Raw genomic sequence first — 17,179 nt, 5'->3', positions numbered from 1 at the left:
AATGAGTTTGACACCTCTGTGCTACAATGTTAAAAACATACAACACAACAAGGTCCGACTACTTTCTCTTATTGTTGTGAGAGAGGACAATAGGCTAAATAATAGTAATCATCAGTGAATAATAGCCATAGTGAATCTCAAAGTACTACACGCTATAGATAGAAAGCCTTCCTGAATAGAAAGGCCTTTTTTTAAGAGTCTTCACAAGCAGCAGGCTCGACCCCCCATGGTGCAGAGCTTAGTCCTGAAGGCCTGGAGGAGTGAGCGGCTGCCAGATGTGAAGGTGCGGGTGGAGGTTTGTGTTATGATCTGTTGCTGTAGATAGGGAGGGCACATGTCCGTTGATGGATTTTGTTTGTGAGTAGCAGGAATTTGTAGTCAATCCTGAAGGAGACAGGGAGCCAGAGCAATGAAAACAGAATCGGTGTTATGTGTTCTCTCATCAGGATCCTGGCAGCGCTGTTCTTGAAAGTGCTGGAGCTCCTGGATGCTCCTGCCAGAGATCTCTTCAGAGTAGCATATTGCAGTAGTCCAGTCTTGAGGAGATGAAGGCATTGGATTTGCATAAAAGGTTGCTTGTCAGGAAAAAGTAAACATCAATTACTCTTGCACTTCACAGTTCAGCAGCAGACGTCACCTACGTATTTAACTTCTGTCATGTAACAGAAAGGTGGTCTTGAACCAGAGGAGCTTTAGGCTGCTGTTGTAGAACTGACAGAATTTTCCTAAAACAATGTCCGCTCTTATCAGGTATCGTTAAATCTGACTATATGAAATGGGACACATGATTTTGAATTTTACCCACTCAGTGTGAGGACCTGCAACCTTTAGCACCACTGATGACTCCTCAGGATATTGCATGAGCGCGTTTTTGTACATGTGTGTGTTTTCTCGGTGGATATATGATGACCGTGGATGAGAGGCGCAACATCTCCCCCTCCAAATTGATTTGAACCCGTATCATTCTCCACAGCAGCAGCACAAAACACCTCAGTTCTGCCCAGTTTGACTTGGCAGTGCTGAAACATGCAAACCATGAGGAGGGCTGTTTGCTTTCTGTGTATCCATGCTGCGAGGCAAACTCCAGACGAGGAGGCGGCTTGACCCTCCGGTCTGAAACCTTCACCTTTTTAAAGTCCATCCAATCTGGAGAATAACATTTATTATTTCAAATTGGTGTAATATCCCTAAAATATTGATAATCCTATATATACAAGTGCTAAGCGCAGACTCAAGTTGTATAAAAAGGACCAGATGTTCTGTAATTATTTTCCTGCTAAAAGAGAACAATTTTATTGTTCTTTGGACAGAAGTGCAGCTTTTCTGACTTTCTTGCTTCAACAAACGCCCCATTCACCAGGCCTGATTGTCCACATGTGAGGTGATAAAAATGAAGATTTATATGATGTTGACCCTCAGTGAGGTCGAAAAGGTCAGGCTCAAGTGCTTTGAGTTTAATTTTGCTGAACACACTTTTATTAGTTTTTTTAAATGTGTTACTAATCCATCGAATTTCTCGTACTGTCTGTTTTTTTTCAGATTTTTGTCTTTTTTGTTTTTGAAAAGCACGACAGTACAATGTCATGATCAACGTTAACGTCATAGTCGTAATGTGAAAAATAGAAAGAATGTACGTTTAAGGTTTTAATAATAACATTTTTTTCTATAAAATTCGATTTCAATAATGCTTGAAGTCTGGAAAGTTGTAAGCTTCATGTGGACAAATACTATAAAGACAACATGTAAGAGTAAGTTTTATCTGAATCTAACAAAGAAATAAATAAAGATATAAAAATATCTATAAAGATTATATAGAGAATGCTAATCTTAACAAAAAAAACTGCAAAGAGTATATATGTGTATCTTCATTTAACTCGGGTTTTGATGGTAAAAAAAAATTGCTGAAGTGTCTGGCATAGATAAGACAAACATAAAGTCTGCCATTTGAAGTCTGCCGGTGAACACAGGGCTGAGCAGAACAGCAGTTACATTATTCTCTCTCATTATCTTTTTATGAGCCAGTCATGATGTGTATCTGTCTGGCAGCAGAAGTGCTGACAGATCCGAAACACACACACAGGTGCAGGTGAAAAAAAGTACTTCACTACTTCACAGCCTCCTTCTGTGTGAAAATGTATTTAAAAGTTTATCTGAAGTTAATATGAGGCTTCAGCCCTCCAAATGAGTCAAATCAAGTAGATATCTTTCAATGTTGCAGTGATTTTAGAGCAGAAGTCCCTCTTTTTGTTACACCACAACAATTTGACTAACTCAGACTGCTGAAGCCTCATATAAGATCAACTTTAAATGCATTTTTGCACTAAATGACTGTGTAGACACGCTGTGGATTTTAGCCTCCATCACTTTAGACAGAAAACACATTTGCAGGAGGAATACCATTACATATGGTAGACGTACAAAGTAGCACAAAAAGTATACTTTAAGCCTACATCATACAAAATGGCCCATTAGAGAATAATGTAGAGTATAGTATTGGATTATGATTACTGATACATTACATCACATGGCTGATTTTGACATACAGTACTGCAAGGTAGCCCAAGGATCAATAAAGATTTATTATTCAATCCTCCCAATAATAATAATACATCCTTTTTTATTTGTTTGTATTATTCATATAAACTGCAAAGTATCTTAAATTATTATTATTAAATAAATGTAGTGGAGTAAAAAGTCCCAATATATTAATCTGAAAAGAAGTAACAGAAACTGAGAATACTGAAGTACCAATACGTAAAGATTGTGCTGGAGTGCAGTGCTGGAGTAAATGTTGTTACTTTCCTCCTTAGATTGTAATCAGTGTGACCTCATTATTAGTGCTGCAGCAGGGAGGAGGTCAGCATGAGTCAACAAAGTGTGCAACTCTGACTTGCCTTTGGTTTCAGAACCACACTCTCTTCTGTAAACTTCCCCCATTATGTCTTTAAACCCAAATAGTGATCCTTTTTTCTCACGTTAAGCCTGCATTGACTGATACTTGTCACTTTTATATGTTGAATTTACAGTTGCATATGTTCCCATTCAGCTGCAACACTATCATTTATTTGAAGTTGTGTTTCTGTTCGCCTGCTGAATGTAAGTCCAATAATTACTCTCTTCCAACTCTGTTTTTCTCAACTCCTAAGGGGAAATATGTGGCTCTTTAGCTGCTAAATGCTCCACTATGTTCACCAGCTAGTCTACAGATAACTGTGTCTGTTTGCTGTTTGGTGCTGAGCAGGTATTGTACAGTGGTGGTTTAGAGTTTTTCTCTGAAAACAGCTGCCCATGCTGCGGTCCAAAGCAATGCTATCAAAATGCTGAGTGAAGCAAAACAGTAAAGTTGCAGCCAAACAGCTGAACAATGAGCTGAAACTCACTAGAAAGCTCCATAAGGCTGAGAGGAGCTGCAGAGTCACTAATAATTCTCTTTACTTTAAAGTCCACCTGAAATTAAATGGTTTTTCTACTACTTTCTACTACTAAGTCACATGTGTTCTCCTCTGATTTTAAATTCTTTGGTTTTGTGATGGTGCCCCCAAGTTTTACATTAATTCAATTCAATATTGTTCCAGCATTGCGGTCCTTATTTCCATACAGCAAATTAAATATTGCATAAAGTGATAATGTGTGGTTCATAGGCAGTGCAGATGGATACACTGAGCCTGATTGCATCCTGATACAAAATACAAGAGTCAGACTCTGAACAAGAACCCACATTAGCTTTGCTGCAAAAGTCTCCTTATGTAACAAACATGAACACATCTTGTCCTGTACACTTATTTAATGAGCAACCAAATAAACATTCACCAAGGAAAAGTGCCCCACTAATGTCAGTTAGCAGGCTAGACAGCTAATTAGCTGCAGCACATCAAACAGCATGTTAACATACATGCAGATGCCACTTTGGATCCATTAGATGCTGTTTTGGTCATTGTTCTTTAAAATCCCTGTTAGTGACTGACTAGTTTGTTTGTCTCAGTTCAAATGGTGAAACACTGCTACTGTCAATCAAACTCACACACAAACACACACCTCCAGCCAGGTGAGCTATGCCCACAGATGGCTCTCCACTCCTTTGTTGCGAAGGTTTTTCCGTGTCTTATTCACATTGTCCATTCTCATATTCAGTGGTGGACGAAGTACACAGACCACGTACTTGAGTAGAAGTTGAGATACCTAGTGTAAAATATTACTCCAGTAAAAGTGAAAGTGCTCCCTTTAAATGTCGACTTGAGTAAAAGTATAAAAGTACTTGGCTTCAAATGTACTTAAGTATCAAAAGTAAAAGTAATTTGGTGTAATGTAGTTCCAATGTCTTGGTATGTCCTTTATACACTCAATCAAGTCATTTAAGGTTAAAAAGCCCACTAACACCACCCTGAAAACAAAATGTTTTCCATTTGTGATATCTGGTATTGATATCTTTTGAAATTATCATAAGCACATCATACTAAATGGAAATCACCTGATTAGGAATTAATAGGGAGGGGGAAAACCACACTAGACACATATTTCTTTAACTTCCATGTGTTGGCAGGGCAGGCTACTGGACAGCGAAACTTTGTCAAATGAATGCTAATAGAGATATGGATGGAGGAGAAGGCAAGTTGGGACAAGTAGCCAGGTAGGGGGCCGGGCCAAAACTGCTCGACACACGATGTGTTCTGATTGGTACACTTGCGGTGCACGTTCATTTGGACCTGTCACAGCAGCTGGTCATGCATGCATGTTGTGGAAAGGAACATTGAAAGGAACGACAGGTTTTTGGAAAGTAGTTGAGTAAAAAGTAAGATTTTCCTCTTCCAAATGTAGTTGAGTCAAAGTATAAAGTCTCACAAAACAATGATACTCAAGTAAAGTACAGATCCGCTAAAAAGTTACTTAAGTACAGTAACGAATTACTTGTACTTCGTTACTGTCCACCACTGCTCATATTTCAAATCTGATTCTGCTCCGACATGTAAAGCTGCTTCCCAAACAATAAAGATCAGTCTAAATTAACACCTTTTCTCACTTGTGTTTTCCAGCCTCTACCTTCTCTGTTATGGGTCCCACGGCAGAGGAGGGTCCCACAGCGCAGCTCACACATATGGCCCACCGGCGAGAGAAACGCTGCTCATGTGAGAATCAGAAAGACAAGGAGTGTATTTTCTTCTGCCACATTGGCATCGTCTGGGTCAACACCCCGAGGTGAGTCTGTCGACAGTGAGGCGGGGGAGAGGAATATTAAACATTTTCAAACGTTTGTTTTCACAGAAACAAAGCACTGCGATCAATCGCAGTGTTAAAGCAACAGAGATAAGATGCAATCTATAATGTGCGATAGGGATAAGAAGCTCAGAGGGACTGACCGCAACAGTAGCTGGAGATTTGTGAGGGAGGATGGGAGGTTTTCACACTGAGTTGCTTCAGTCCAAAACTAAGATAAACCGCCAGTTTTCTGGCAGGTCAGCAGTTTTGAGAAAAGAAAAAAGGATACAGGAAGGCCGGCACAATTGAATTATCCTGTTATCCTTTTTTTTCGCCTGAAAACTGACAGAGAGATTAAAAAGTTTGACTTGGAAGAAGGAAAAACTGATAATGAAAGGATAATATTCAAAACAGAAGCAAAGCTAAATGTTTTATTCAACAAAAACTGCATTAAATGACCTTTAATCAATTTGAAACTGCTGAATTTTGGTCATGGGATGACTGGGATTTGGATAATGAATTGTGCCTTTAAGCAATTGATATTGTAAATGACAGCTTTATAAGTATGAAATCCAACATTTCCCAAGTGAAATATCTGAGTAGTAATGTGCCAGTAGGTCCTACAATGTTTCTCATTAAACCCACTTAGTTTTCTTGTTAGTGTCGGTTGGATATATACTGTACATACTGTCGCCAATATATATTATCCTACCCTGTTCTACTCTCCATTACTTACATACTAAGAGTCACATACTGTATGTGTCTTTTGCTTTCAAAGAAAATCTAATTAATTTTGTTCTGTGTTTGGCTTACACGTAACCTGGTCTCTGAGAAAACTGTTGAAAATACATGAAGAGGGTGTGGTTGACGTCAGAGTGAGCTTGTCTCCTCCACAATATAGTCTGTGCTTTATGTTGTGGGAGCACGTCTTAACGTCCTAAATTATAGGCTGCTTAACTTCAGCTGCGCATCATATAACAGCAGCAAGAGTCAAAGACATGCTGACAGCTCTCTGAGGGTGAATGTAGGGACAGAGTTGCACACAAAGTTCTTGGACATAGATCAGCGAGGCAGCCTGGAGTAGGCTACAGCCAGCTTTCCATCCAAATGTAAATGCAAATGTTTAACCTTATTTCCTTATTTCTATCCACTCCTGTTGTGTGAATACTGGCAGATAAACAGTTGGTGGCACTAATTATCCAGTCAGTGCCAATTATACTTTTGTAGAAGAAGACACAAGAATAAGATGATGATCTCAAAAGTGCAGCAGTCATAACTCAAATGTTGGAAAGCCATTGAGTATCTGGCTTTCTAAAGGGGGTGCAGCCTAGGAAGTTCTGCTAGGGGACTTCAATGCTCACATAGGCAATAATGGAGAAACTTGATGACGAACGATTAAGAGGAGCAGCCTACCTGATCTGAACCTGAATGGTGCGTTGTTATTGAACTTCTGTGCTAGCCATGAATTGTCCATAATACACACCATGTTTGAGCGTAAGTTCATAAGTGTACCTGGTACGAGAAAGCCTTAGAACAAAGACTGATGATCGACTTTGTAGAAAGAGGGGAGTAGGACTGATCACCACCCGATTGTTGAGTTGGATCAGGTGGCAGGGGAGGCTGCTGGACAGACCTGGAAGGTAGTAAATGTGGACTGGTAACTAGTATCTGGTGGAGGCTCCTGTCCCATCTCTGAGGAATCTATGCTGCATCCCAGGGGAGGTTAGGTGCATGGATTCTGTCTGTCAGGTGGCAATCGGATAACCTGCTGTTGGACAACACCAAGAAGCAGCAGTTGGGTACTAAATGGCAGCTCTGGTGGCTGCTGAAGCAAAAAACAGATTGTTGGTGTTGGAGGAGCTCAAGGAGACGATTGGAGAAGGACTTCTGATTGGCCTCAGGAAGGAACAATTGGCTTCAACACACAATGCCGTCTAGCTGAATGTGAAATGGCTGTGATGAGAGTCAGCATCTCCAAATCAGAAGCCAAGGTGCTCTGCAGGAAAAAGGTGGACTGGTCCCTCTGTTTTGAGATAGAGTTGTTTCCTCAGAGTCTTGTTGAGGAGTTGGGGTAAGATGAAGTGTGGGGTTGAGAGGCAGACCAGTCCAGCATCAGCTGTAATGAAAGCGTTGTACCAGACCATTGTGGTGAAGAAGGAGCTGAGTCAGAAGGCATAGCTCTCAATTAACCAGTTAGTTTATTTTCCGGCCCTCACCTATGGTCATGAGCTTTGGGTAATGATGGAAAGAATGAGATCATGGAAACAAGAGGTAGAGAGATAGGGTGAAGAGCTCAGAGATCCAGAGGGGGCTTAAAGTAGAACTGCTTTGTGTCAAAAGGAGCCAGCTGAGGTTGTTTGAGCATCTGGTTAGGATGCCTCCCTCTGCAAGTGTTCCAGGTATATCCAACTGGTAGACCTCTGGGCACGTCTTGGAAACCCCCAGGAAGAGCTGGAGGGCATGGAGTGAAAGATGTCTGGGTTCCCTTACTCACTTACTTACATCTAATGTCACTACAACTCAGTACCAGATAAGCAGTGGAAAATGGATGGAGGGATGGAACTGCTTTTATGCCTCAGTTTTAAATTTTTGCCTTTTCACCCCGCTTTGGAGTGTATCCATTTAGGACAGTTTGTTGGACAATACATTTTATTTTTTTGCCTTTTATTTGAGAATAGCTGGAGAGAGAGAGGCCGAGAGGAAATGGGGAGAGAAAGGGGAATGATATACAACAAAGGACCTCTGTTGGACTTGAACAAGAGATGTTGCAATGATGTGACATGCACAGTAACCACTTGGCTACCAGGGTGCTCTGAGGACAATACATTTTTAACTTGCAGTCTTGTGGCAGGAAGTTCAGAAAATTTTAATGATGAGGAAACCCTCCAAAGTCGTCATATACTTCTTATGAACTGGATGAAGTTTAAATCAATGGAATCGCAAATATAGAAATGACAAAACATGCATTAAAACAATGTTGTTGGTGTCAATATGAATTTCTTGTCAAGGCAGTGTCTTAAATTTATCTCAGCATTATTTCATCAGCATAGAAACCATCTTCTTCAAATTTTAAATCTACTCGGCTCAAATAAGAACCAGACTTGTCTTAGCAATTGGCAGCAATTAACTTCATTTTAGTTCAATATGCATAAGCAATGAGTAAGTAGTCAGATGTGGTGGAGCTAGTAAGAAAGAGCGCCTTTGCTAATGAAGGATAATTTCTGCCATGTTTCCTCTTTCTGTTTCTAAATAGCCTGTTTTAACCCTTTAACACAAACCCACTGAAAAGACCACAAAGAGCCTGAAATCACTGTGGTCAGACCTTCAAAACAGTTAAATCCTCACAGCCTGCTCTCATTCCTGTATCTAGACACACTTCATAAGCTCAGATCATAACCACTGCTGTCATCACTGATTTTACTGAACGTCTGAGGATTTTATTCCAATTGTAAAATAGATTTTGTAGTTTTTTCTTTCTTTTGACTATGTTGTAGGATACTGTACTCTAGGTGTCTCCATGTCATGCCAATAAGTCACATTCGAAATTAATTAACTTGAGAGGCAGAAAAAGAGAGGTGTCACCAAAATAGCTTCCAGAGAAGAGACAAAAACGGCTCATGTAGTGGTGAGACCCTCTCACTAAGTCTTACTAAGGCTGTTAGTTTAGTCTAAACATAGCAACGCGGTAAAAAGCAATCTTCCTGCCTTCATCATAAAGACGTTTTTAAACAGCAGTGGCGGTGCCCACCATGACTAACTACACCACTAAATCCTGAGGGCCACACAGAGCTCTTGACGGGTGTTTTTTTTTCTGCAGCACCTCCTGGAAGTGTAAAAATACACTTTTGTTTCAAATATGTCAAACTAGTGTTTTTTGAATTTAAGGATCCAAATATTACAGTTTTTAAAATGTCAGAATTTTCTTTCTCTACAAATCTGCTCTGCTAGTATTTAAGATTTTACAAGGTATCTTGATTTTCGTCCATTTTTATAAATAATAGTCAAGCTTTATTCAGGGACTGTCATTGAGATAAAGAAGTGATAGCAGATAACTTTTACACAGAATCACAATAAGACGGTTAATTGACAATTGACACACTCAGATACACTAATTAAAACACATATTTTATAATTTATGAAAAATATGGATGGATTCAAAGGTCTGGACCCATACAAACTTTAATTGGACTGATAAATCTTTTTTAGAATAGAAATCTCCTTTGCTGTGTTGGGGTTGTCTGCATCACAAAGGTTGCAAGATTGCAGTGCAAAGATAAGGATAAAGCTCATGATTTTCTATATTTTTCCTATTGTCAACAAATCTTGTGTCGCTGGAAGGTAGTTCCATGTAAGGGAACACTGTTCTTTCCAGAGATTGCAAACATGAACACTGTTACTAGTCTTTGGAGCTATTTCTAAACAAACTAACATTGATATTATCATAGTCTGAGATGAAAATGTGTCACCTATCTGCACTTAAAGTTATAAGCCAGGGCACCCTCGAAGATAAGGTAGAAATCCTACTGTCATATCCTCCTTGAGGCTGCATCCCACCTCCCCAAGCTCTCTGTTAGAACTTCAACACAAGGAATCCTACACATTTAAACCAAAGACCACACTTTCAGACCCTCTCTCCTTGAGCTGATGCATGCTGTCATACATACACACAAAAAGTGACAGAAGGAGTCATAGTGTGGAGAATGAAAGAAGATAGCCTGAGAGAGAGGTTCAAACCTGCTCTTGTTTCTCAGCTCATAACACTTGGAAAATCATGGCGTCAAGTGGGCATCACTGTCAGATGTAGAGCAGATGAGGTTTATGAAGCTGTTTGAGAATAACAATGTGCAGGTCATGCATGTTATGAGTCCAACTTTCATTCAGGATCTGACCTACAGTGAATATTCAGTCATATAAACAGTAACTGCAGTCACCCTCTGACCTCTACCATGCTGCTGTTTTTATGTGCAGATGTGAAAAAAGAATAAATTGAACGTAATCCAGGGTTTTGCAGAATTGTCTGTTATAACAGGGCTGCACTTAACCCATCCACAGTATGGAACACAGCTTTAAGTAGATTTAAGTAAAGCGGAGTGAGTCCTACAGGATTTTGGTGCAGTGGAACCATAACTCATTCAGCTACAGTTCACATAGTTCAGGTCACTTAGATTTATTAATTCTTTATGGGACCTAAGTTAAAACACTAGGTGAAACAGAGAACTCACTGACCCTTTGACACAGTTGAGTTCAGACAAAACAACATAAACCTTAATAAAGTGTGGAGAAGAAAAATAAATGATAAAGCAGAAATGAGCAGCTAGGAGTGATGATGAAGGACAATGGAGAGCAGAGGAGGGCTGGGAGATGAAAGGATTACATTTAATCCCCGGACACATAAAGTGGGAATGAGAGCCAGATGTGGTGTCATTTGAAGAAAAAAAATGACACAAAGCCACAACTGGTGTGAAATTTAAATTCACACTGTTTGTCACAGAAATTCAAATATGTAATTCAAATTATGTGGTTTACGAATAATAAAGATGAAATCTGCGTTGTATTTCAAAGTAAAGACTTGTTTTGATGTTAAGATGTTAATCTGCTGGCATCAACTAGCAGTTCTCCAGTTAACGCCGCCACTAATCCAGAGGTGGATCCCCCTCCAACCTGCAGCCGGCTGCTGGCTGGCTCGGAGCCGTCACAGTGGTCACAGTGGCACCACATGGATCAGTAGCATGATGAGTCAGTGCATCTACACTGCAGTTAAAGAAAGTCATCTGGCTGCTTGCAGAGAGTCTGCAGAAGCAATGAATCATAAAAAAACATGATGATATGCTAATGTGTGTTTAATTTAACACACACAAACACATATTTAATTAGAGAATATATTTTTAGCTTTAGTCACTTTAGCACATTGAGCACTTTAGCACTTCAGCACATTCATGTTCTCCAGAAGACAAATCGTAAATTAATAAGAGTCTGTATGAATTTTAAATTTTACAACTGCAACATGTGTTGCAACAGAAAATCATAAATCCATCTCTACATTTGTGTGTTAAGTAATGTCAAACTAGTTTCAAATGAGGTAACACCATTAAACAACAACAAATTCTATCAAGCAAACACTTTAGTAACTGGTTTCTAGGATACATCCGTAATGCCATCTAATGAGCTAGAAGTGACCGAACGGCCCTTCCAGCTGCTGTCAATCAAACACAGATACCGGCACGCCCTTCCAGCAGTTGTCAATCAAACACATATACCGACACACCCTTCCAGCTGCTGTCAATCAAACACAGATACAGACACGCCCTTCCAGCAGTTGTCAATCAAACACAGATACCGACACGCCCTTCCAGCAGCTGTCAATCAAACACAGATACCGACACACCCTTCCAGCTGCTGTCAATCAAACACATATACAGACACGCCCTTCCAGCAGTTGTCAATCAAACACAGATACCGACACGACATTCCAGCTGCTGTCAATCAAACACAGATACCGACACAACACTTCAGCAGCAGTCAATCAAACACAGATACCGGCATGCCCTTCCAGCAGCTGTCAATCAAACACAGATACTGACACGCCCCCCCAGCCGCTGTCAATCAAACACAAAAGCTGACACACACCCCATATTGACTTTATTTGTGAATGCAAAAAGGATCATTAAATGTGATTTAATTTGGGTGAGGGTTAGGGTTGAGAGTGAATTCTGTTCATATTTTGTCACTGACTTCAGTTTTGTGTTTTGTCTTGCAGCCATGTGGTTCCTTATGGATTTGGCTCAGTGCGACTCAGGAGAGAACTCAGTCGCTGCCTCTGCGCAAACAGACAGGACGCCGAGTGTATGAACTTCTGCTCCATCCGGACACAAACAGAGTGAGGGCACACACTCAAAAATCTAAATTAATTCACATAACTCTCAGAGAGGAAACGGAGACTAATGAAACACCTCTATGTTGTCTTTTGTTCCTCAGAGAAGAAAACGCATTGGTGAAGAGGAAGACTGACAAGAAGAGATTCAAAGCTGCGTTCTGGGAAAAGCGGAGCCGACATGCACTCAAACATCAGACCTGAATTTCTTTTTTACATCAGAAAAAACAAAGCAAAAATGGACCCTTTTGCTAGTCTGGCTGTCCTGATGGCAGTTTGGAAATATAGTGTGTGTGTGTGTGTGTGTGTGTGTGTGTGTGTGTGTGTGTGTGTGTGTGTGTGTGTTTGTGTGTGAGTGTGTGTTTATGTGAATTGAAGTGATGGTGAAGTATTTGGATAGGAGTGCTGACCGCTGACCAGCTCACCTTTTTAAAATTGGCTGGTGTCTTGATCCAAAGCAGGATAAGGAGGAGTTCACTGTCCTGCTCAGAGACACTTAAAACATTTTTTTACGGGAGAGGAAGAGTTGAAGCTGTGACCTTTCTGTTAAAGGATGATCTCAGCTGCTTTGTAGCTCTGAGGGACAGGAAACATTTAAATTGAGGCTGCTCACAGAAGTTATATAGCCTTGGGGATGATGGTGCAGAAATTTTTACGATTTTTTTTTTTTTTTTTTTTAATTCTACTTTTTTTTCCTGTGAAGTGTCTGCTTTTAATCAAAACTCAAACAAAGCTCTGGCTGAAAACCTCACATCTCCAAACATGACATCATGTTTTCAGACAGTGGCAGCCTTTAGGAGGACCATCATGCTTTTAAGTTTGCACAAGTTAGAGTTAAAGGTTTTTAAACCCTTAAAAAACATACAATACTGACCAAACAGAGGAGCATTTGCAGAGTCATGAAATTTATAAAGGTGATCACAGCAACCAATTACTAACAGTGTTATCATTTCTTTTCTTTTTTTAAGTATTGTCTTTTTCAATTTCACAGAGATTTAAAATAGTCATAATTTTAAAAAGGTCATAATATTATGAGATAAAGCTGTCATTTTACAGGTTAATAGCACATCTCTATCCTGTAATATTGTTTAAGATATACATATATTCATTTCACCATAAAATGTAAAATTTCATTAAATAGTAATATTTCAAAAATCAAGTCATACGAACAGTAAGTCATGATATTATGATAGTAAAGTCATCATGAGGAAAATAAGCTATATTTCCATGTAGCTGCAGCAGTGTGGCATGTTAACATTAGAGTGAGTAGATGTGAGTATTTCCTAAAAGTATTACAGTTACTGACTGCAACTCTAAAGTGACTGTTTATTAGAAGTGAACGATTATTTTATTCACAAGATATTAAACTTTAATTTTAAAACTATTAAGACGTTCCTCAAGACAACTTGAATACAACTTTTTTTTTGTAAAACTGCTGACTGTGACTTTCAGTGTAAAATTACAGCTTTATCTTAAAATATTGCATTTGCTATAAAACTGCTCCCTGATCTTGAGTTATTAAAACTTTTTGGGGCTAATTTGGTAAAATTATGTTGAAATCTCAACTTTTTCTAAAACAAATGACAACTATTTTAAAATGTAATAACTTTTTCTTGTAAAATTATGACTTAAACTTGACTTTTGTCTCCTACACTCAATATTCAACAGTATGACTTTCTCCTCATAATGTTTTGAATCTATTGTAGAAATCTTCTCAGTTTTAATTTTTTGACAAAGAATAAGCTAATATGAACTTGGTGTAAAGTACATATCGAGTAGTCCCTGTTTTTACCTGTAAATAGATAACAGATAATTATTTTTAAATTCAAGGGGATGTTAATTGTAATGGATCACACAACTGAAGTATGTTTCATGCCTCCGTAAGTGTAACAGAGTACTGGAATGTAAGGAAAACAATTAGGCTTAATGTGCTGGTACCCAATGAAAATGGTCCTAAAGTATAAGTTATGAACATCATATCAAACCAACCGTATTGGTATACCTTATTTTTCAGTCATTATTATGTATATCACATTTGAAGTGGAGTTATGAGGTTTTATAATCAGAGTGGTCTGTAGGTGACGGTCAGACGTCTTAAAGCTTTAGAGTCTTTGTCTGAATGTGAATAATGATATATCTATCTGGGTTTTACAGTTTGTGATGGAAATGTGTTGTTGCAGAATCTGTTTGTGTTCAACAACAACGCGGTAACATGTGAGTCAATCTACAGCAGTCTTTTATTTATACATGTTAGCACCTTTTTACTTATTCCTCTAACATGTCAAAGTATCCCTGAAAATGATGCAAAGAGAAATGTTTATTTACTGTACATTGTAGTATACTCACAGTGTCTAATCTTCCTCAATGGAACGTAACCAGAATAACATTTAACAACAATACAGCATAAAGTGACCTTTGACCTGCTGACACTGGGCTTCCTCTCACTTTTTTGCAGTTAAAAAATCTTGAAGCCAAAAAAGGAACTTTCTTCAACACCAGGAAGACTCCCTAAATATTCCTAATATTACATTTTTTCTGACTTTTTGCAAAGATGCTAACTCAATATAGATGTATATGTACTGCCTGTATTTGACAGTAACATTTAAACATTGTGACACTTTAATAACTCCCTTAGTCATCTTAGTCATCGAAGCCGTGCATTCACCAAGGAAAAAACATAATTGGAGGTCTTTTTTCTCATAATTATAATAACTATTCTTTATTTCACTCCCTTCAGCATATCAACCTCAAGCAGCCTCACTTTAAGTCACATCACCATTTATTCAGTCTGTTTACATTTGCTTTTTATCCACACAACTACTTTTACACCTCAGACTGCAGGAAACTCTTTTTTTACACTGGTTTCAACTTTTATAAATTTCTAATGTTTCCACTCAATCTTTTTCATGCACCAATTGAAAATGTGCATAAAAACAGGAAGATGGAAACACACTTACTACTTTGTGGCTTTTTCTACCTTTAAAGTTAAACTTAAATGTCACCTGTATAAAACAATATAACAAGAACAACATGGCAATATAACCAGATGCTCATTAGGACAATTGAACTCATTCATCTCTTCAGTAACTCTTCATCAATCCAGAAGTTTATCAGCAGTTGACAGTTGATTGATCACCACTTAGAGATGCTGCTCTCCTCCGCGAGGTCAGAGGTCACATCAGGGTTGATAAGTACCCACTATCACTTCAACACGATAAAGATGGGCATGTTGAAGCCCTCTTTTTTTAAATATTTCACCTTTGTGAGGCCTTGTTTCAACAACTCCAGCAAGTTCTGAGCTCAGCGTCACGGTCATCAATCTGAGCTGACGCTTATATTTCATTCATGCTGGTCTCTGTTTTTTGTAACAAGGCACTCCCACCACAACGAGAAAAAACCCCCCCAAAACAAACGATGAACTTTAACAAAGGCTGTTATCCAAACCTCCTCACGCTGAGTGGAGTACCTAAAAATGGCGCCAAGTGAAACATTTAAAGAGTTTTGTTCCAGGATGAAACTGTAGAACATCTTCGATTACACACACGAGTTTCTCTCCAAGAATATCTCCACCTGCTGAGATAAACAATGACTGATATCATGTAATAAAAACACAATATGCAGCATATATGGTGAAAAATAACATTTACTGTAAGATGAATAACATTTCATCATGTTATTAATATGTATGATGAAATCAGCGGTTGTGGAGCAGAACTCGCGATTTCATTTTGTCCTGATGTTCACCTTTAGAAACAAATCTCCACCTGTAAGAAACTAAACAAAAGCTTTTGTAGGATGTTCTGAACACCAGCCTTTTAAAATGTATAGCATCATATATGTATGTTGATTATTTTATTGCAGGATATTTATTTTGTTAAATATTTTTAATGGCTTAAACACATTAAAAACAACCACTGAATGCTATCCAAGTGTTGTAAATCCATTACTTTAATATATAACTCTGATTTTATACAAGTTTGTCTCTGCTGTTTTTATTGTTTCTGTATGTTTTTTAAATGACGTAACGCTGAAATCTTACATGAGGTAGAACTGCCACTATTTCTCTAATATTGATGAGTACATTGGCTGATATATTCACTGCTTTGGCCTCTGCTGAGCTTGGACTAACTTGTGCTTCCTCCCAAAAACATTTATGAACATGAGCGATGGGGTGCCGAAGTAAAACCAAAACTTCCAGGTTCTGTTCCAGAAGTAAGAAAAACTTACTCTGATATTTCTACAGAGCCCCTAAAGTCCAATTTTTTAAAATCTTGTGTTGACAAGTTATGGCATTTTGCCGTCTATTAAAAAAAAAAAAGACCTTTAGTCGTCTGGCTTCATGTTTTTGGGTATAAATAGTAATACTTAAAGGATAGGTTCACAATTTTAAAAAGCTACATAAAGAATTTATAGCAGCTAGGAGTGTGCATCTCTCCAATATAAGATAATCCAATAGACATCTAGATAAGTGGGGTACAATTCGATTCAGGGAAGTTACATTTTAATATGGAACGATCCAGTATGATTCGATAGGACATGATTGTATAAAGAAAATAAGTAAATCCCAGAAATGTGGCATTGCTTACCTTCAAATAAATATGTTTTATAAAAGACAAGCGTTCTTGTTAGTTTTGACATGTATCAATTCAGAACCATGTCATTGTGTTTATTACTGTAATAAATTGCATGTTGAGAACTTTGTAAAGCCCCTCTGACAATGAAAACAAACTTAATATTCAATCTTCATTATTGGCATAAATTAGACCCAAAGAAACTACTGTAGTAAAGGAGGTGAAAGAAATACAACATTTGGAGAATGTTCTGTGTAAACTCAGATAAGAGAACGATGAGCCACTGAGGTAGAACATTATAACCACACAGTTTCAAAAGACATCAATTGTCTCATTTTGTAATATCATAAATGCTGAGCCAATACATGAGAGTTAAGGCAACAGTAATAGTAAGCTTGTTTCCCCATGTCATCTCTCTGACTGAGTGTTCAGATTAGTCGTGCAACCGCTGAACTTCAACGCTGATTTACACTTCTTACATACTGCAATGGTTTCATCTAGTGTTCTGTTCTCCTTGTAAAATCCAAACCTCTTCCAAACTTTG

The 17,179-nt window shown here is 38.4% G+C and overlaps 1 protein-coding gene across 1 annotated transcript; it reads left to right on the top strand.

Annotated features, from left to right (window-relative positions):
• The first annotated feature begins 226 nt into the window (after positions 1-226).
• si:ch211-202p1.5 (uncharacterized protein LOC103909337 homolog) lies at positions 227-12,268 on the top strand. Its single transcript, XM_053337474.1, has 5 exons — positions 227-295; positions 447-513; positions 5,031-5,193; positions 11,951-12,070; positions 12,169-12,268. The coding sequence occupies exons 1-5, from the start codon at positions 227-229 to the stop codon at positions 12,266-12,268; spliced, it is 519 nt and encodes a 172-aa protein (XP_053193449.1).
• The last annotated feature ends 4,911 nt before the right edge of the window (positions 12,269-17,179 follow it).

Source organism: Scomber japonicus, chromosome 17 (assembly GCF_027409825.1).
Source record: "Scomber japonicus isolate fScoJap1 chromosome 17, fScoJap1.pri, whole genome shotgun sequence".
In the NCBI taxonomy this organism is placed as follows: domain Eukaryota; kingdom Metazoa; phylum Chordata; class Actinopteri; order Scombriformes; family Scombridae; genus Scomber; species Scomber japonicus.
Note: the sequence above shows the minus strand (reverse complement) of the source record. Positions and strands in the feature narration are given on the sequence as shown.